Genomic DNA, 22,256 nt, shown 5'->3' on the forward strand with positions numbered 1-22,256 from the left:
TGACATAATATGATATATGATATGATATGATATATGATATGATATGATATATGATATGATATGATATGATATGATATGATATTGCTTTGCTTTGCTTCGCTTTGCCTTGCCCCGCCCCGCCTCGCCCTGCTCCGCTCCGCCCCGCCCTGCTCCGCTCCGCCCGGCTCGGCTCCAGGAGCCGGCTTTCCCGTGACCTGCCTCAGTCCGGCCCCCTCGGCTCCGTGAGTGCAAGCTCTCCTCTCCTGTAGGGCCGTCCCACCCCGCACCTCACTTCCGGGGCGGCCATTTTGGGAGGTCTTCTGGCCGTGGCTGGTCGGTAGTGGGGGGCGGGCTGGGTCTTGGGCTGTAGCGGCAGCGGTGGCGGGGGGCAGCCCGCGAGTTGGCGAGTGTTGGGGGCGCTGCAGGGCTAGAGCCACCCAGTGATAACAGCGCCCGTCTGCCCCGGCCATGTCGGACTTCGACAGCAACCCCTTCGCCGACCCGGACCTCAACAACCCCTTCAAGGTGAGGCTGCGGGCGAGGAGCGGACGACGTGAGCCTTCCTAGGTGTCGCGGCGGGGGGAGAGCGGGCTGCGCCGAGCAGCGGGCAGCTCGGGGGGTAGGGGAGGGAGAGGCCTCGGCCCTTCTTCGCGGCGTCCCGGGGGGGCGGCTCCCGCTGCGGGAAGTGGGGAAGGGCCGGCGGCGGTCGTGCTGTGGTCTCGGGGGACTGGCGGGCGCTGGCCGGCAGCGGTGACGAGGGGCTGACCCCTCGGGTTTGGAGCAGGGTGGTGTGGAGAGCTCGTAGTGTAGAAGCGGCTTCGGAAGCCCTAGAAACCGGCACAGCCGTTTCACTAGTTCAGGTTTGCACGTTTCCTGCTGTTGATAAGATTAACACAAATCGCGTTTCAGATGCATTATTTTGGCGGAAAAAAATACAGGTTTCTTAATTTCGGCGTTAATTTTGTATATGTGATACTAATGCGGTCTGTTTTCTCCGTTTTGGCTGACCCAAATAGTTAAGCTTACTGAATTTGCCCCGGTTTTCCTGTCTAGCCTCCTCCAAGCCCCTAGGAAGCTTACTTGCGGTTTTGCATTATTTCAGAAGCATGCAGGGTACTGATGGCCAGCTGTAAGTTCCACCTTGCATCTCAGGATACTGCGTTGTAATGTACACTAAAGCTTTTAGGTTTTGCAGTATTGATTTGTCATACAGCTGAGAATTGTTTCTTCACCCACTGTTCTGGCTTTGGCTGTCAAAATGAGCTAACCTCCTTGGATGCTTCCCCTCTATTCTTTACTTGTTATTTGATGCCAGGTCAATTAATTTATTGAGCTACTTGCTTTAATAATCTCACTGAGCTTTTTTTTTTTGCCGCATTTTATTTCATGTCGACACTTTGAAAGTGCGCCGATAGTGTACGGCTGTTTAGGATGTCAGCTAGAATAATTAAGCTTTTCAAAAATTGAGCTGTCACCTTTCAAGGATACTTCTGTGCAGTTAGCTGCTGGAAGCGTAGTGTTACTGACATTTATTAATTGGAGCATTGTCTGAATCATTAGTTTAGTTTTTATGGTCATAAAATTCAGTCGATTGTATTCCTTAAGCTAGACACTGTGTTTTTGCACAGTATTGTACACATTGCAGTGACCTTCTGGGTGAACAGCAGCCCTGGCATTGAGGTTGCTGCCAGCTGTTTTTTTTAAATACCTTTTGGCACCAAGCACTGAAAAAGCGTTATTGTTCTAGAATGTGTCTTCAGCAAAAAAACACATGATGCTTTTCTTCACTTTTTGTAATTGTTACAAAAATAACATCTAGCAAAATCTATTGTGTATAGATACACAGAGTGATTAGGGGTATTGGAAGAAGTATGGTTGCTCCTGAATTACTCATCGGCCCAGGTAACTTTTCCTGTGTAGTGTTTCTAAGACCCAAGCTATGGACCTACAGTAACCATACCTCCAGTTTGAAGACACGGCTTAAAGTGAGATAGTTTATTCCAGTTTCTTTTCAGGGAAAGACTTTTGTTGGGCAGAATCCATGCTCTACTCATCTAGAATGTGTCATGATGAAAGGAATGTATAAGAACTTCTCTGTAACTTGAAGCTCACTGTCAGACATGCGTCTGGATTTCTTTTATTTGCAGAAATTGGTTTAGGAATGTTACACACTTTTCCTTTTTCAGAGGCTTTTTTCATTTCCTTCAGTCTTTGCTAACTTCTGTCACATTCATTGCCCACAAAAAGTGATCTTGCATACCTTTACTCATCCACACATTTAACTTGAAGGGCAGAGGCCTCATATAAGCCAAACCTTGACTGCCCTCTCCTTTCAGCTTTGAAATTAGTGAGTACGAATGCATGTCTGCATTTAAGTTTTGTCTGACTATGTGTTTTAACATACCTTATACACAGAACCAGTATTTCCGGATGGACCCTGACAACTTAAGTTATGTTGACTGAACACCTCATTTCAATGTACTCATATTTTTATTTGCCTTTGCTTGATAATTTGATGTTAGGTGTGATTAGTTCTTTTCCTTACTTTTGAAGTCACTTTGTGTGCTAATGTAGTATCACAAAGTAGTATGGCAGAGAAGAGGGGGGACTGAACATGTCACATGGAAGAGTTGTTGCAAGGGTCTAAAGACAGATCCTTCATAAATATTTTCGTTTTACTAGTTGTCTGTGATCTGCTTGTGAGATTTCCTGTAACTATTCACATGCATTTTAAGAAAAAGATTTCAGCTGAGATTCTTGCTTGATGTTGAATCAAATAAATATGTTCCCTGGGAAGATAAAAGTAAAGTGGGAACATATAGTTTGCTTAGTATTTTAGGTAGTTAATTGTTTTGGAAACCTAAAATTAAATTATGTTTCTCTTTTGGTTCTACTAGAAGTAATGAAATTTGTAAAATATAATTTCTTGTTTCAAATATTAGCTTACTTAGCTTGATTGTATAATATTGTTGATTTTGAGATGGTGGCTACTTAACTCTTAAAAAAAGAAAAAACAAAAGTTGAACTGAACCCAAAGGCCGATACGCTTTTGAAGTCATAGTATCCCTCTGTAAATAGCTGTCCTTCACATGCTGTACCAACAAAACCAAGAGATGGTTTGGTTTGAAAGACAAAAGGTAATGAAAGAAAGATAAGTAACATAACATTAGAAAGCTTTTGATCATAGTAAAGTTGTGCAGAAGAAAGTGCATCCATGTGCCATACAAATGAAGTTCCGATAATCCTGCTATAATATGATGTAGCAGCGTTGTGAAAAAATGCCCATTTGGTGTGACCTCAGGTATCATAAGTGAAAGCAGACTAATAATGAAAGCTATTTAATTTCTTTCACTGACAAGCGGTTGTCATAACTTGTGAGTATGAATTCACACTTGGTCAAGCTATTACTGAGAAACAGTTCTACAGCACCGACACAGGGTAAACAGAGCAGATTGGGTGATGGTAACTGCATCCATCCAAGAGTCTAGAGTGCTAGACAAGTCCATAGAGGGGAATCAGATCTTAGCTCAAGCTTGAAAGTCAGCTCAGGGTCAGGATGAGGCCCAATGAAAGTAGCCAGGGTCAGCCAACAGTCCCATGATGACCGCACAAGTCCTTAGCGATGAGCTGAGTCTGACCAGCTTGGAGCAGTTTGGGCATCCTCAAGGTGCTGACAGGTTATTTTTTTAATAGACTAAACCAGCAGAAATAAATTTTGCATGACAAAGGCAAATTTCTAATGTAGCTGTCTCCTTGTGCTTTTTTCTTCTTTTTTAAATGTCATAAGATCTGGAATAGTTGTAATCTTGGGGGGTGATACAAAGATTCTGAAACAGCAGTCTCTTGAAATCCAGCTTAAGTTTCATATAATCTGAAAAAATTCAACAATTCTTCTACAGTAAAAATATGTTGGTTCTGGTTTTGGTTGTTATTTTTTTTAAATTATTTTTTAGTATAAGTGAATAATACTGCTACTAAGAGAAAAAAAATGTTTTTTTTTAAAGTAGAGCTATGAATTTTTACAGGCCTTTGTGGCTTGGCTGACAGACTGTAAAAGGTTTGAGGGCTGGTTAGTCATTCAAACATATGAAACAGTTACTTATAAGTGACTGTAGAAACTGAGTTTTGTGATGAATTCTGTTGTGTTGGTTCATCTGATGTGTTCAGAGCTCTGAGCAGGTGCAGATATTTGATACTATAGAAATTAATGATAGGACTGAAAACTAATATATATTTTTGTTTAAATGTGAATGGTGACCTTCAGGTAAAAGCCGAACCTCTACGTGATATGCATGAGGATTTAAACAGAGTGGCCTATATCTTACTCAGTTTTAGTGTGGAAGGACACAATCATGAAATTACATGAAACCATGTAATGTTAATTATATGAGTAGTTTCTTTGGGTGGGATTATGTATCCAAACTGTGGTTAGTTTCAAGTCGTTGCTCCCAAAAGACATGGATTGTTTGTAGTTCTGTCATGACTGCCATTCTTGTGTGGATGTCAGAGATGCTCTAAGATACCTAAAATGGCGTTAGGCACCCAACTTGCTCCCACTGAGGTCACAGGATTACTTGAGTCAGTAGAGCTAAATATATGTTAAGAGTTTAAATTTACTGCAGAGGTAATTCCAGCTATAAATTGAATATTATGCTTAATCTGACTCACGTGAGCACAAATTAATCTAGCTGGTTTGGCAGGAAGTGCAGGCTGGAGGTTTTATGCTGAAGCTAATGATTCAGATGACTGCTACCTTGTTTGGCAGCAGAATCTATACGGTTAACACATTGCTTCCTCAAGTGAAGTTAAAAAGATAGAAACTTACAGGAAGAAAGAGAAGTGTTAATTATTTTTGAAGGATCAAGTGTTTCTGCAGTATTTGTACTTTAGCATTAAAAAGTTTGGTAGTGTGCCTATATCTGTAACTGAGTTTTCGTTCTTTTATATGACTATGAAATGTACCCAGTGAAGTTGTCTGGCTTTAAATTAGCCAAGGACATAAACTACTTTTCTGACTTTATTACCTGGTTTCCCTTCATGTCTTCAAAATTTATAAATTTCTCTAAATCTTGCATAATTTAATGGTGCACATCATGGTATATTAGCTTCAAGAGTACACTTCATCAGTGCTGTAACCTGCCCTGCAATCTATTAAAACTGAGGTGTTTTAATAGATACTCAGTATCAGTTATAGTTGCATTTTCTTTCCAGATTTTTGTTGAAGTGTGAGCACATACAGCCATTTGTAGTATTACTGCACTATATGCTGAGGTTCAGCATTACAAAGAGGAACACAACGTGTTTCACAGCAGAGGAAGGAGAAAGATTTGAGAATAGCTATGAGATGGAGATGATACGTTTTTAGACATTGAGCTCTCCATTGCACGGTGGGGCTGACTAGCTCTGACTTCTCTCCAACTATCATCCCAGTGTTGAGGTAGTTGGAGAGCTGGATCTGGGGAAGGAAGAGGGCATGTGTGTTAAGGCACTCCATAGCCAAACCACCACTCCACTACTCACCAGGGAAATACCCCCACCCCCAGTGCACCCTTAGGGTTTTTCAGTTGATGGGGTGTAAAAACAGCCAGATGGCAAAGTCTTCTTGATGTCTTCCAGGTTGTTAATGTCCTTCAGGATCTCTTCAATATCCCTGTTGTAAGCCTGTATTGCATCATATTGCTTCCTAGCTTCTCTCTCAAGAAAAGACACTTTCTGGTCCAGGTCACTATCTTTCATCTGGTCTTTGGCACTGTTCAGGGTACGCTCAGTTTCATTCAGTTTGTTCAAGTCCACCGTCTCCAGTTGCCCTAACTGGTCCAGCAGGTCGTTAATGACAGAAAGCAAACTGTTCACAGAGTTTTTTGCTTTTCTTGCATTGTCTTCTGCCTCCTGGGCAGCCTGTGAGGCCATGCCTGCCATCATCATATCCTGCTCAGCATCATCCTACTTCAGCTCTTTTTCTGCTTTCTGTAGTTGCTTCATCATGTCATCCACTTCCCTGGCCAGCCCTGTCACATCAGCAAAAATCTTGTCAGCTTTAGCTTTGGTAGCAGCAGCATTCTTCTGAACAGTGCCAGTGATTTTCTCAGCATCATCTGCTTTAGCCTTGGCTTCACGGACATCAGCAGCAGCGCTGCCAAGCGTCACCTCTGCCTGGCATGTTTTATTGTTGGCTTTTGGTAAATGTGTATCCCAGTGTTTGAAAGTCCCACCACCCATTGCTCTCAGTGTAGTTTTTAAGAATCCATTGTACTGTTCGATTTTCCCAGAGGCTGGTGCATGGTAGGAGATGTGATATACCCACTCAGTGCCATACCCTTTGGCCCAAGTGTCTATAAAGTCATTCCAGAAATGAGTCCCATTGTCTGATTCAGTTCTCTCTGGGGTGCCGTATTGCCACAAAATCTGTTTCTCAAGGCCCAGAAAAGTGTTCCGGACAGTGGCGTGGGGCACAGCGTATGTTTCCAGCTGTCCGGTGGTTGCTACCATCATGGTAAGCACATGGCGCTTGCCTTGGCGGGTTGATGGGAATGTGATATAGTCAATCTGCCAGGCCTCCCTATATTTGTACTTCAGCCATCATCCTCTGTACCAAAGAGGCTTTAACTGTTTAGCTTGCTTAATTGCAGGACACGTTTCACACTCGTGAATAACCTGGGCAATGGTGTCCATTGTTAAGTCCACCCCTCAATCATGAGCCCATCTATATGTTGCATTTTTGCCCTGATGGCCTGAAGTGTCATGGGCCCACCGGGCCAAAAATAATTCACACTTATGTTGCCAATCTAAGTCCATCTGAGCCACTTCAATCTTAGCAGCTTTATCCATTTGTTGGTTGTCCTAGGTTCAGCAGTAGCAGTCATTTTTCTCCTTCTTAGAAACTGGTGCAGCTGTGCAGCAGACTGACTTGATTCAACCTCTCTTTTCAGCAGTTTCAGCAACTTGTCGCTGGGGACTCCATACAGCTGCCTTCCATCTCCGATGCTTTCCCACAATACGACAGGACCCATCAGTAAACAAGGCATATTGCTTTTCATTTTCTGATGGTTTATTAAATGGTGGGGCCTCTTCAGCATGCCTCACCTCCTCCTCTGGTAACATTCCAAAATCTTTGCTCTCTGACCAGTCCATGATGACTTCTAGAATTCCTGGATGACTGGGATTTCCTGTTCAAGCTTGCTGTGTAATTAGTGCAGCCCACTTACTCCATGTAGCATCGATTGCATGATGTGTAGGGGAGACCCTGCCTTTGAACATCCAGCTCAGCGTGGGCAACCGGGATGCCAGGAGGAGCTGTGCTTCAGTGCCAGTCTTTTCTGAAGCAGTTCAAACCCCTTCATAGGCTGCCAGTATTTCTTTTTCAGTGGGGTATAGCTGGCCTCAGATCCTCTGTATCCCTGCCTTCAAAAGCTGAGGCATCGAGCTTGTGTCTCCCCTGGAGCTTTCTGCCAGAGGCTCCAGGTAGGACCATTCTGCCCAGCTGCGGTGTAGAGTACCTTTTTTACATCTGGCCTGGTCTGGACTGGTCCAAGGACTACTGCATGAACTATCTCTCGATGGGAAATAACATAATGAAAAACACAAGACTATATCTCTAGGGAGTTCTGGGTTTGTGTGGCCATAGGCTTTAAAAGCTTTAGGACAAATTTGGCCTTGAGAGCCTCTGAAGTTCTTTCTGATTTCAGAGGTGGGGAATTGGAATTGTCTTGCTCAGTGGCTCAGAACGCTTTTAGCTCTGCTATTGTGAGATACTGTGGCGTATAACAGGCACTAATTGACAGCCAAGTATAAGAAAGCCCAGCTGGCTACTTTTACACTGTTTAACAGAATTTAACAATTCTATTTGGTCAGTGCTAAAGTGAAAACTTTTTGAGCATCATTCTGTGAGGGGAGTGGGAAATGGCTGATCAGCGAATGAGATATTAAACTTGAAAATGTGAAAGAACTATTGTAGTGGTTACTCAAGATTTTAATTTTTTGTTATTAGAAGTACTAAATAGTATTTATTTTGCCTGTAAGTTACTAATTCCCGTAGGTGTAAGCTTTGAGGACAATTTTTTTTTTTTCGTAGTAGTAGTGTTTTTTAGCAATAGTTTAGAATGTATTATAAGGTTTCCTTCACACTATTAAATGTAAACTTTATACTGCTAGCATACTATTAGGATAGTGAAACATGAAATCTCGATTTATTTGCTTTTGTGAAGTTTCTGTACCTTGACTTGCTCTTAGGCATGGGGTGATGAAGAAAGAAACAAAGCACGAAGAAGCGGCAAGGTTTGACACTGCATTAAAACATCAGTAGTTTCTTGAAACTTAACTTTTCCATGTGCAGCTTGCTGTGGCATGAAAGAGGAGGAAGTCTTTGGGGAATTTAGCTGTTTGATTTATATGAAGAGTTTACTGAACATGTGCAAATTGCAGTTTCAGAGGTTTAATCTGGTGGGATGTAGTGTGTTATGATACTGGAAAATACATCCTTCGTGCACAGGCTTTTGTCTTTTTGAAGTGTCAGGTCCTGATCTAAAAAACCTGAAACCTAACAGTGAACAGTGAGGAAAAAAAAAGCTGTTTTTTAGAAGATACTCATTGCTGGCCAAATACTTTTTTCTTTCCCCTCCCAGTTTTGTTCTCAAAAGGTAGGCCTTGTCAGAAATCTGTCCCCAGAAATGCTCATGAGGACATATTGAAAGCAAAATATATTATGTGGAGTTTCAGTTGAAACAGCAATAGCTTTAATTCCTCTCCAGAACTCATTTATGGAAAGTGGAGTGGATAGTTTGATCAAGAAATCAAAAAACTCAGATCAACAAACATACTTTTGGGCGTTTTTTTTTTATTGTGCATTTTTGCTTAATTTTCTGAGCCAGTTGTGTGATCTTGGGAAATACTCAACAGTGAGTAGGAAGTACAACTCTTACCATTAAAAAAACCCAAACAAAACAAACCAAAACCAAAGAACAAAATAAAACCAACCAAGCAAACAAAACAACCCCACATGTCAGGATGAATTCTTACTGAAAAGTGTACATTTGTTGTTACTTATACATAGAAAAGGCTAATATGAAGTGGGTATTGGGAATAAGTTGTTATAATCAATAGAGAGCTTAACTTGAGATGAAAAGTTTATCCTTTTCAGAAAAGAAAACACAGCCTTTTAGTAGGAGCAGTAGGGATAAGAAATCCTAGTTGGTTAAGACTGACTTTGCTAGATTTGTGGATCTAATCTCCTGACTTCCTCAGGGTGGATACACCAGTCTGGATTCACTCCTGGCAGACCTCTGGCTTCTTCTTCTATTCTGTATACAGTAAGAGTTATTTTAAGGAAGTTAGGAGGATAAGGTTGGGGTTGTGCTTCTCTTGCTTTCTGGGAAGTTCCCTCCAAGCAGAAAAAGCAACAGGGAAAATGCATAGCTAGGTGTTTATGGAACAGTAAATGCTGATAATATTTGCAATGTGAGGCTGATTGATGTCAGTGACTGGTAAAGCAGTTAGGGCAGATAAACTTATTTGTGGGAATCTTGAAATAAAAAAGGATTGTATGGTGGCAGAGCTGAAGGGAGGTAAGCCAATGACTGATGAAGGAGGTGGTAGGATTGGTACAGTGAATTGACAATATAAAGAGACTTCATCTGCTAAGGTGCTGTGTGATGAGGAGAACTGTTTTCTCAGTTTGGATTTCAAGTACTCCACTCATTAAGAGTTCTTAACATAGAACTTAATACAGAACTAAGGTAACAAACAGAGATTTCTACAGTCATCTTTAGTAGCTTAATCTTACGGAGCCACATAATTAATGCAGTATTTCCATGTTTTATTTTTCTGATTTCATTCACTACAAATGATTAAACGTCTTTTTTTTTAAATCCTTTTTTGCATTCATAGTATATTATTTCTCCTTAGTCTCTTTTTCTTAGGACTAACCAGGTGTACCTGTCAGCTTACTCAAAAAAAAAAAAAAAAAAAAATCGCTTCTAAGTGCAGCATTTCACTTTTCTGCTTTTTCCAAACACGAAGATTGTTGTATTTTTTTAATGTGCCATACTCTGGGTACGCAAGTCTTAGAAGATACTTAGTTGTTGTTCTAACTTACTCTGTCAACCAGTGTTAAAAATTTACCTTATTATCCTATTTCCTTATAGTTACCTTTGTTTTCCATCTTCTTTTAATTGTAAAAGTATCTTATGAATTTTCCCGTTCCTTTTTCCACCAGGTTGGTTTTGTTCTATTTAGGTCGTGTGATTTTTATTTGAAATTCTTGTTTTCAATTGCTAATGTTTTGTAAAACCATTATAATCTCTATACAAATCAGTGTTTAGAGTGTTTATAAACTCTGTTTCTTGAGCTCTGCAATAAGATGTTGCTTTTATTTCCCTACTAGTCATTGGGAGCAAACAGAAATACTGAAGTAGATTAAATGTTCTGTGCAGAGCACTGATGTCACTTAGTTCCACTTAGGGGAAAAAACACAAGCACATATTATCATTGTTATATTTTTAGCCTTTTTTTTTTCTCTCTTTCATTACATGTAATATGTGCAAATGATAAATGCTTTTGCCTTTTTGATAGAAGAAAGGGTGTACCTCAAAAGTGAAAACTTTTCAGCAACTTGGACAACAATTTGGAGGGAGCGAGTCCTAGTTCACTACTTTCTCTTTGCTTATATCAGTCAGAACTAACAACATAAAGGTAGCCGAAGGTGTTTTTAAAGAATATTCCTGGGTTCTGTATGCTATCAAAGCATCTCAGTCTTGGTGGAACAATCCTGGACCTATTCCTGGTGAACAGTAATAAAAAGAATCACTATGGATGTATCTACTTCTTCAGTCTTTAACTTGCTAATCTCTTGTGTATTAATGAACCTGGTAGCTTATGACTAATTTTGGTCTCCTAGACAACAGAGGTCCCTGTTCTCTTTAATTTGTGTTCGAAAAGCTGTAAAAACTTGCATAGAACGGATTCTTCTGCTCCATTTTAAACATTCGCACTTGTAATTAATTGTTTGAGCACCCTCTGTGATGATGACTGGGTATTCAGTTAATTTTATCTGTATCTGAGTGATGTGAGCATAAATTGTTAACTTGGCACAGGAGACATTTTTAATAGTTCTGTAGATGTTCTTGGCAATGTGAGATAAAATGTATTGTGTTTTCTGGTTTTGTTTTGTTTGTGTATGGTTTTGGTGTTTTTTTTTTTCCAACTGACTTTTTTCTGTTCTTGATGTTAATACGGGGGTGCTTCTTGAACCTGACTCCTAGTGATTTTGAGTGTGATGTTAATCTTTGCTTTTCAAATTGCCTTTATAGGAGAGAGACTACAAGAAACAGTTAAAATGATAGTTTAGAAGGAAATCAGTTAATTAAGTTTTGCTGGTTTCTTAAAACTCCAGTTTCCTGAACTAATTCATATCTTGAAAATGTCATCTGAAGTGAATGTGTGTGCCTAAAATATGTCAATAGCTACAGTAGCTGGGCATGAATAATGGCCTGTTTTTAAACTCTGTTCTGAGGTTGCTATCACTAATAGTATTAAATAAAAACTCAGGGGGCTGAAGTGGCAGGAGTTTGGGTGAGATCAAGATGGAGAAGGAAATGTGGAGGGAGAGAACAAGGAGCTGGACAATATGGGAATTGCAGGGATCAGCACTTAAAGTAGCAAGAACTGGAACTGGCTGGGTGGCTGAGGAAATTCAGGTTGTGGCAAGCAGTTAGTACAAGGACAGCTCCGGTTTGGGCAGAAGTATTGGTCCACCAGAACATAGCTTTCTTCAGCCTGAAGGGGGGACTGAACATTTTGCAGTTGCTACATTTGGTGACTGCCTTTAGAGTGTTTAAAGCATGTCCCAGAAATTCCCAATCTTCAGTATTTGCAGAGGATAACCCGATTTTTAATCATGGAAATCATGCAGCAAGTTGAGGTCTCTGGATATTTGACAGTTCCAGCCATGCTGGTGCTTTGTGCTGGTGTCCGTGTATTAGAACCTGTTTTTGTGGTTTTTCTTTTTTTTAACCTGCTACTTAGTATTAACCTCCCCTGCATCCTCAAATTAAAAAATGTGCATTTTAATTTTATTATCTGATTGGAATATCAAATATGGAAAAATAAGTTATGCCAGCCTAGATTTAATTATTCTTGTAGAATATTGAAGGTTTTACTCACTAAAATATACCTGGTCATGCAACATAGAAATTTGATAGCACTCATTTAAATGCCACTTTTTCTCTGGGTATGTGGTCCTGCACAACATTTACTGTATGTGTTCTTTATTCAAACCCTGATTAACTCTGAATTCAATGGTTTATTATTCAGCAGTGAGTATGAGTGCTGCACAGTTTTGCTTCACTGTATTTAGGTTAGTTGGCATTTGCCCTATTTTTAAAATGAGATACAGTCAGTGTAAGGTAAATGATTCGAAGTAATTCTTTGTATTCCTTCGGATGTCAGGTCTAATCTCTTCAGAAATACTGTAAGAAGTGTTTTGAAATATGAATTGCAGCTCCTGTTGGTGTCAGTTGTTCAGTGCTCTGTAGGTATTCAGTACAGTTTGAAGTCTAGCAGCCTACTCCTGGGTATCCAGCCTATGAGGAGCTTGTTTCTTGCTATGCTGAGGGTAGTTCTAGCGTTAGAGAAGATCACAGTGAGTGAGTATAAGAGACTTATCTCCAGACTAATACATGCCTCCTTCAGCTGTGAGAGTACACTTCTTTTCTTGGGATCTCTGATTTACTTTTCCATGAGTCTCTCTGAATGTGGAAGAAATCAGGCCATGAACTTCTGTTAAGTGCAGGCTGTGTAACTGAGGTTTCCTTAGAGCAGAATTTGAATGCTGCTTGCCATGGTGGGGTTCAGTTTGTGTATTTTAGTGTTTGGGGTAATGGATGTTTTAGTGTTTTTTAGGTAATGAATTTTTTCTTAAATAGAGCTGGTGTTGAATGTACTCTGAGTCATTCAGTTTTTGGGTTTCTTTCAGAGCTTTGGCAAACAATACCAATATTTGGCAGAAGTATAGTAATTGTAATTCAAAATAGGATGGACCTCTGGTAGAGGGCTTCTCACTCTACTTGCTGTATGTATTCAAGCATACAACTTATTTCTAGTACTAAGACTTTTGATGTAGTCAGCTTGTTTGGCTCAGCATATGTTTCCTGTTACTTGTCAGTGTTAGAATATCACAATAGCTGTGTGAAGAGATCTGAGAAACTTTCCCTCCCCTTCTGCCTCTCTCCTCTCATTCTTCTCTAAAACATTTAGAGAAAAAAGGCTTTCTTTTGTCAGGTATTTATTGTTGTTTGCATATTGTATTTCTAAATATAGATTGTGCTTCTGAATTTGACTTCACCACTCTTTCCTGCTTTTTGGAAATCTGCTGCTGTTCAGTGGCTGTCCCATGAGTCTTATATTCTGGTTATTCAAATAGTTGCATTTATTGTCCTTCATGGCCACAGTTGAGCTGAGTTATTTGGTTAGTACAGCACTCTACAAACAGAAGTTTATTGTTGAAATGTACTTTTAAAGGAGCTAATTTAACTTAAAGTAGTTGCTCTTTGAAGTGCTATTTGAGTTTCAGTAATGTAGGCATGTTGTTCCACTAAGTGGCTCATGGTTAGCTATCACTAATTTCATATGTGTGTATGCTTGAGGATTTTTGTGCGGAAGAATGAATGATATGGCAGCATTTGTGAAATGGGTACCGCACTGAAAGCATGAACAAAAAATTGGACTATTTTGTACACTGCCAATTCACACTAATATGTAAAGGCTAGAATAACTGTACTGGGTCTGGCAAGAATAGAGTTAATTTTTTTTTTTATATAGCAGTCCGTGTGGCTCTGTGTTTCAGCTTTGTGATCAAAACACTGCTGCTAAGGCAGAGTGTTTCAGCTGTTACTGAACTGTGCTTGCACAGCATCAAGGCCTTCTCTTTTTCTCACTCTGCTTCCCCCTGCGAGTAGGCTGGGGTTGGGCAAGAGGCAGGGAGGGGACACAGGCAGGACAGCTGACTTACGATTCTCTCCCCTGTTCCACTGGAGAGTGTAGTGAAAAAGGCAAACATTAAGAAATCCTATTCCTGTACCTGTAGGTTGAGTTACTGCTTTCAAGAGGAAGCTAATACTGTAATAGATTCTAAGGATCTAGATTTTAATTTTCAGTATCTTAATTTGTGTATTTGCTTAAGTATAGATTAAATCACTTTCTTCTATTAGACAATGTCGTGGTTTAAACCCAACCACAAAAGCTCGTTCACTCACTCCCCCCACCCCCTTTTTGCCCTCCCCCTGCTCCTGGAGGGACGGAGAGGAGAATCTAAAAGAATGCAACTCCCACGGGTTAAGAACAGTTTAGTAACTAAGGTATAACACAAATCACTACTGCTACCACCAATAATAATAATGATAAAGGAAATAACAAGAGGAAAGAATACAACACCTCAACACCAGCCGACCAATAACTTGCCCCACTCCCCCCAGCCGAGCACCGACCGATACCTTGTCCAACCCTCCAGTCCTCTAGCCCTTCCAGGTAACTCTCCGTTATATCCTGGGCATGACGTGCTATGGTATGGAATACCCCTTTGGTCAGTTTGGGTCAGGTGTCCTGTCTCTGCTTCCTCCCAGCCTCCCCTTCTCCCTGGCAGAGCATGAGGCTCAGAAAGTCCTTGGCCAGACCAAACATTTGAGCAGCAACTAAAAACATCCGCGTTATCAGCACTGTTCCCTGGCCAAAAAATCAAAACACAGCACTGCACTAGCTACTAAGAAGGAGAAAAGTAACTGCTACTGCTGAACCCAGGACAGACAAATATTTCACGTAGAAGTTTTAAAGGAAATATGAATGTAAATGTATATAAATGTAAATATTTATTTGCTTCCCAGTCTTTATCAACCCCAGTTTCTTTTCAATATTGAACTAGACTGTTGAAATTAAGAATATATGTATATCTATACATAACAGCATGCGTAGTTCACTGGAGGAAAAAAATTATGCTATTTTCTTCATTTTACCAATTTAGTAAAAGCTGAACTATAGGTCCTTTTGGTACTGTGGGACACTGTTTCCTCAACTTCATTTTTCTGAAATGCTTTTCCTGTGCCTGAAGGTGTTGGAGGTTTTTCTGGGCAGGGGAAGCCAAGAGCTACAGAAAGCTCTTTTCTTCTGTTGTGCTTTTTGGATGTATAGTTGTGGCGTCCAGTGTTAAACATAGGATAATTTTCTTCCCTTCTCTATTGAGAGCTTTTTTCCTTATAAATCAAATGTATCACAGGTAGTTTCTTTCAGATGGTGTTAATCTAGGTTTATAAGAAACTTGGAGTAAACCGATGTCATCTTGAAGACAGAGAAAGAGGTGGATGTTTACAGGCCTCTTCACTGAAAACAAACCTTTTTTTAGGGTGAAACAAATGCTGAGTTTTATATGATATAATGATGCAAGTGTTGACTTGTTGCTTATGTACCCGTGCATACATTTACATAACTGTTTTCTCTTCTAGGATCCTTCTGTTACACAAGTGACAAGAAATGTTCCTCCAGGGCTAGATGAGTACAATCCTTTTTCTGACTCAAGAACAGTAAGCACATTTATTTATTAATCAAGCTGTTAACACTTTTAGGTAAGATTCATGTAGTATTGTTTTCAGAGTTTTGGACTGACATTGTGAAACATGTGGGGCTAGCTAGAGGTGATGGAAGATGTGTAAGGATAGATAGTCCCGTTAAATATTTGGAGGATTAAATGGGTAAGTTGATTTAAGTGAGCTTTGGCTGGTTGAGGAACACTGACTCTCAGAAAGGGGGGCAAAACAGAACTGATTTTTTTTACTCTGTTGAGTAAAACTTCTGATAATCTGTCCTTATGCTTTTCTGAATTCTTACTTTAAAGCTCATGAGTGTAGCGCACTTCCTCAGTGTCTTGCTTTTGATTTCCTTTTCATTTAATGAAAGAAGGTGGTGTTCAGAATGAGAAAAAAAATGCATTTAAATAACAGTCCACAAGCTATGTGCAGTTGTGCTGTAGAAAAAGGAGTAATTTATGTTCAAGCAACATAGTTGGGTTTTGGCTCGTATTTGTATAGATTTAGTTTACCTTGTGCTTATTTTCCTCTACAGGAGAGGGGGGTTGGGGGCAGGGTGTGGGAGGGACATAGGGAATAGGGTATAACAGCATTTTTCAGTGGTTACTTTTGTTAGTAAAGATCTTTTGCAAGTGTAAGGATGATTTGTGTCTCTCGGTATAATTTATAAACGTTCAAATACAGTTTTTTCAAATGTAGGCTTATTTCCTATGGCAAATCTGATAGAGCTGGTAAAAAATGTTGGTATTTGAAACTTTGCAATTGTTGCAGATGGCATGGCGCACTTCACTCTAAAGAGAGAAGCAGCAGTGCATTTATATATAGTGATCTAAGAGTTTGATAGTAAATCTGACAGTGATTTAACAAAATACAATAGCAAGGTAAATGTGATTATTTACTGCATAGAGGTCAGGATTAGACAAAACTGTCAGAGAGTCCCTTCTGTTGAGTCCTGAGGTTCAGAAGGGACCCCCTTGCTTTCTGTGTTTCTTCCGGAGGAGCATTTAGGTGCAGATGCATCCGGACTTAGTCCCAGATGTCATCAGTGAGTTTTATCTAAAGGATTATATATGCACAATCAATCCTTAATATCACTTAGCTAAGATTTCAAAGTTTAGCATGCTGTTGATTACTCAGCGCAAATCTGTTGCAGCAAGGAATCTCTCAACCCAGAGGAGTAACCTTGAGATGTGTCTCTGCTCAAAGGGAGGTCCTGGCCTGCAACCAGCTGCCATGCAGGAAGGCTCAACAGGCCCTGGGCTGTCCGCTATTAATGGAGTGAGCTAACTGATTCATACACATTTGCATGCCAGCTATCGAAGTTAGTTTCTTCCAAACTTGAGCTGGACCTAAACCACCACTGTGGTTAGGTGGGTGCACTGCTTAAATTAGACCTAGGCTATTGTGTTATCTCTCTCCCCCAGATCCAATTTGAGTTATGCAGCTGTCACAACCAGAACGATCTGTTAGACTGCCACTGGAGGTTATCACTTAAGCTGGATCACAGGAAACAAAGGTCAGGTTGGGGCAGCAGGTGTAGAGCACACAGTCACAGCAGTGCAACAGTAGGGGTTCATACAGTGTTAAAATGCTACACTGGAACAAGCTTGGTTTTGATGAGTCGTGGATTAGCTGTTTAAGGCAGAGTATTTTCAGCTAGCAAGAATATTAAATAAGTCTTCAATATTTTTTTTCTCTGAACTCCCAATATCAGAAATTATATTCCTGAAGCTTGAAGAGTTTAAAAATGCTTTGTATTGACCTAAGTTAGAAAGACAGTAGGTTTTGATTAAAAAAAAACCCAACACAACAATCTAGAGCTATTCTGACATTTTTTAATTACTTATGCACTTATTTTAACATGCAGCTCTGTGGAAAGGGGAAAATTGAGTACTGGCTTTGAACAGTCAGCTGTGCATGTATAAAACATTCTAATTGCTCATTACAAATGTCACTCATATAGAAAAATTGGGAAGATGGGGAAAGTCTTTTAAGTCAGTGTTCAGATCTGTTGTATATGTGCTATATTCATGCACTGTGATTCAATTAATAATCTATGAGAGGTTACTGAATTAATAAAAACTGTCTACTGAATGAGTTCTCTTTGGAGGAAAAGAGCTTCCACAGGTTTTCCTGCAGAAGGCAAGACTGAAAGAGTAAAGTATATATTCAGTTAAGAGTGCAATAATCATCTAACTGTTAGATGATATTCTTCTTCCTCTGTTTCTTGTGGATGCTGAATACGTGAGTATTTATTCTGTAATATGTATTTGCAGCAGTGTGCCTGAGGAACCTGAGGATATGCTCACAACTCTGTGTAATCTGCTCTTCTTTTTCCTGCCAGGTTTGTGTGCAAGAGAAGGGCATACTATGCACATAGAAATAAATGTATGTGACAGGACTAAGGGAAGAGACAGTGGAAGTGAATGTCTTTAAGGGCTGGATAAGCAGAGATAGAAGCAGGGTCTGTGAATTTTAGACTAGGAGGATTGCAATGTCTGTCAGTGTAGGGATAGAAATTACTCTGCATTTTGTGTCCTGCTCAGACCAAAGGCATCCAAATAGTTTCTGGGGGCTTTGATTTGCTGCTGTTCCTTTTTCTATATTTGCTGGGAAGCTGAGTCATCTGGAACAATTTTTTGCAGGTAATCCCACTTCAAATATTTGGAAACTACAGTGATGTGAGTGAGCAGAAAGGATGCAAGCTGGTAGCAGCAAAATATGTCCTGAAGACTTTTATGCTCTTTAGTTTGAGAATTACTGGTCTGTAAGACTTCAAATTATATTTGCTTCACTACAAGTAATAGACATGTAGTTGTAGTTCTTAAGGAAGCTGAGAATGGTATGCTTCAATTGGAAATCCAAATTTCTAGTAGTGGTAAGATGGTATGTTGCATTCTATAGCATTAATGCAGCAATAACCTTCTTTCTGCCTTCCTTTCAAATTCAAGTTGCTAAAGCGTGCAGGACTGCTTTAGCAGTGCAGCAATCGCTGCACTGGCCCTTCTGGCCACACTACTGCTGATACTGACCAGGATGCTATTGGCATTCTTGGCCACCTGGGCATAAGCTGGCTCATGTTCAACTAAAAGTGACTTCAAACTCTAAACACTGACATTTGTTATTTTAGCTTAGTTGTGTTTTACTTTTGCCAAGAGAGATGCTTCCTACCAGTTCTTAGTTAGATAGGACAAGGGAAAAAAAATAATGATTTTACTTTTTCTCAGCACTCCTTATTTGAGTACTGAGAAAATATTTCAGTGTGTTCACTTTTTATTAGTCAAATTATATCCTTCACATCTGCACTGGGAAATTTGATAGAAAAATAACATGTAAGATGTAATGGGGAAAGTGAATGGATGTAGGAGATGATAGGTGTCAAGCATTACTACCTCGACATCTAACAAGAGAAATGTATTCTTGGTATAAATGTCAGATTAAATATCACTGCCTGCATCTTCAGTGGTTTTGTCTCCAGCTCTAACAGTCACTATGGAGATTACTTTGTGTCTTTTTTCATGTTTCTGAAATTAAGAAGGAACAGATGAGATTAGACAATTAGTATTTCTGCTTCATCATTTAATGAAAATACATTTAAAGAAGGCTTTTACTCTCTCCCTGGTTCTGCAAGTTTTGCTAATGCATGTTGAACTCCTTTGAGCAGTGTGTATTTATGTGTAATGAATAGATACAATAATGCAAATAGCAGTTGTTTTCAAATTGCTGCATTAAAAAATTGGAAAAATTATTAGTAGACTGGAGGTGGTTTTAAGAGACATTTAAATTTTTTTTTGTGGGATTTTTTTTTTCTTTTTTTCTTTTTTTCCTATTAAATTCCTGGGTAGCTCCTCTCTTTCTGTCTTGCATCCAAACACAGTGAAGTGTTTATGAGAAACCAGATCGATAACCCACACCTGGCTTCTTGATGGAAATAGGTAGTCAGCTGAGTGTTAAGAAAAGTAAGATGGAAAATTATTAAAGCATGAACTGGAACGTACCTCAGCTGGCTTCATAACAGAGGAAGGAGAAGTGACAGCTCTCGCACTCACTGGAAGGGAGCAGTGGGGTATGACTCTGTGTATCGGTGTTCTGTGTAAATCTGATAGTTTTACGTTGGGGTGTTGTTAAAGGCAATGCCCTGTCTGTGGCAGCTTGTGTAGCTGGCCATTCTAGTGCCCTTGTGTATGTAGGTGTGTGTGTGTGTTTGTGTGCATCCCTGGTATACACACTAAACATGCTACTAGCTGAACCTGGAAACAGGAAAGCTGTAGCTGTCTTCCGCAACCTGAAATGGATAGCCTTGAAAGAGTCTCAGGAGAGCTGGACTGGGCTCCAGCAGTCAGAAGGGAGGAGTCCCCAGGTCTCAGAGCATCCCAGAAGTGGTAGGCTTTGTAATATCCCTTAACAGCTTTTGTCCCCCAGCCCCTCTTTCTTAAGATTCCAGAATTCACAGCCTCTGCTACAAATTCTTCCAGGGGCACAGGCTTCTGTGTAGGCAGCAGGTCTTTCACACAACTATCATTATGTGCACAATAGACAGCAAGTTTTAACACCTTATAGATGATCAGTTATCATATAATGGAACATAATGTAGAAATCTGAATCAGAAGAATCTTGTACCTAATTAGTACCTTATATTAATGTCATGTGTGCTGTTGGTTGACATCTTCATTTCTGTAGCTCATGAGCTTTCTGATTGGTTTCTTTATTCATTAGCATATATACATGTATGAGTCATTAGCAGCACTGTAGGTTGTTCGGAAAAAGCATCTTTCAAATATACTTTGAATTCATTGTTCAGATATATTCTAGTCTGATAATCCATCTTTTTACACTATTATAGGTAGTATTACTATTACTTTTTTTACAGTATTATGGAGGGCTGCTGTAGTACTTGTGGGAAACTATGAACAGTCCTGGTTATTAGTCTGGCAGGCAGCTGCTTATCAGTTATGCTTTCAAAGCTACTGTTAGCTTTTTCTTTTTGGCTTTTTTAGCATTGCCATGGTCTACAATGCACAATGCATTAGAGTTTTTATTCAGTAGCTTTTTGTTATTGTGGTGCAGGTTTTCTGTCTTATGTTTGAAGTAGAAAATGGTTGTCTAGTTTTTGTAGGAGTTCTTGTACAGGCCTTTTTCATCACCACAGTATACTCCAACATAAGGAATTAACTGTCTTTATTAACTGTCTGCCAGCTTCAGAGAATCATAGAATCATTTAGGTTGAAAAGACCTTAAGAATTATGAAGTCCACTTAAGGGTTAACCTAGCAGTGTCAAGTCCACCACTAAATAATGTTTGTAAGCGCCATATCTACAGGTCTTTTAAATACCTCAGGGGTGGTGACTCAACTTCTTCCCTGGGCAACCTGTTTCAGTGCTTGACCACCCTTTTGGTGAAGAAACTTTTCCTAACAAGCAATCAAAACCTCCCCTGGCATAACTCCTCTGGCCCTATCACTTAAAGAGACTTACCACCACCCCGTTACAACTTTCTCTGAAGTACTTGTAGAGAGTGATAAGGTCCCTTCTGAGCCTCCTTTTTTCCATGCTAAGCCACCCCATTTTCCCTCAGCCTTTCCTTATCAGACTTGTGCTCCAGGCCCTTCACAAGCTCCTCAATGGCTGTCTTGTTCTGAGGGACCCAGAACTGCACGCAGGATTTGACATGCAGCTTCACTGTGCCGAGTACAGGGGGATGATTGCTGCACTGGCCCTGCTGGCCACACTACTGCTGATGCAGACCAGGATGCTGTTGGCGTTCTTGGCCACCTGGGCATAAACTGGCTCATGTTCAACTGGCTGTTGACCAACACATACAGGTCCTTTTCTGTCCACTCTTCCTCAAGCCTGTAATGTTGCAATGAGGTTGTTGTGACCCAAAACCAGGACTTGGCATTTAACCTTCAGTTGTCTGAATCAGCTGATGTTGCTGAGATGTACTGCAGTATCACACACAGATGGAGTTTACTCAAGCACAGGTTTTCTCCTCAGTGTACTGCATTCGTGCATTTCAAAAGATGATTAGAAAATGTGCAGATAACCTGCACCAAGTCATAGTTTGCCAAGTGAGTGGTATTTAGTTATTCCTGCTTTGTTTTAAGGGGCTTTAGTATTGAAAACATCACATTTCTCACTGTATTTTTGTTCTTAATTTCAGTCTTACTGGGAACAAATGTCTCTGCCTTAAAAAATCACAGAGTGGGAAAGTCTTGCATGTTGCAAGTTCTACACAGAGAAAGAATTGTAGTTTCCCCAAATGTATTTAAGAATAAAATAACATCATAGTAGTGCTGTACAGATCTGCTTTGGTAAAGTTCAGTTGATAACTTCAATCCAGGTAATATTTTTTTCTTGATTGGTAGCTACTGGTTAGCATTGCATATGATAGATGTGGGGAAAGTCAGAGATGATGACAATAAGGGATGGGAATAAGAAGAGAATTTTTTATTTTTTTTAAAAAAGGGGTGGGGGGAAGAGGAAGAACCCAAGCTACTAAAAGCTTCTTGTAAGCTGTATACTTATAAGTGGTAACCAAGTGAATGAATTGCCAGTAGTACTTGAAACTAAATATGAGGGTACATGCTGGCAGAGTAGTTGAGCAGTAGGTTATTGATCTTGAATTGAAACGTTTAATATGGTACATTGTTTCTCTAGTTAGCTAGGTGATAATATGCCTTTGTTAAGTAGACAGCCCTGGAAGACACTAGTA

At 40.0% G+C, this 22,256-nt stretch overlaps 1 protein-coding gene across 1 annotated transcript in view; it reads left to right on the forward strand.

The window, feature by feature from the left end:
* The first annotated feature begins 331 nt into the window (after positions 1-331).
* SCAMP1 (secretory carrier membrane protein 1) overlaps positions 332-22,256 on the forward strand; it is a 42,736-nt gene continuing 20,811 nt past the window's right edge. Inside the window, exons 1-2 of the mRNA XM_065661925.1 lie at positions 332-504; positions 15,465-15,542. Of these exons, the coding sequence (XP_065517997.1) occupies positions 448-504; positions 15,465-15,542 (135 nt within the window). The 5' untranslated portion in view covers positions 332-447. The remainder of the gene's footprint in view (positions 505-15,464; positions 15,543-22,256) is intronic.

The sequence above is a fragment of the Lathamus discolor genome, chromosome Z (assembly GCF_037157495.1).
Source record: "Lathamus discolor isolate bLatDis1 chromosome Z, bLatDis1.hap1, whole genome shotgun sequence".
NCBI classification, from domain to species: Eukaryota; Metazoa; Chordata; class Aves; order Psittaciformes; family Psittacidae; genus Lathamus; species Lathamus discolor.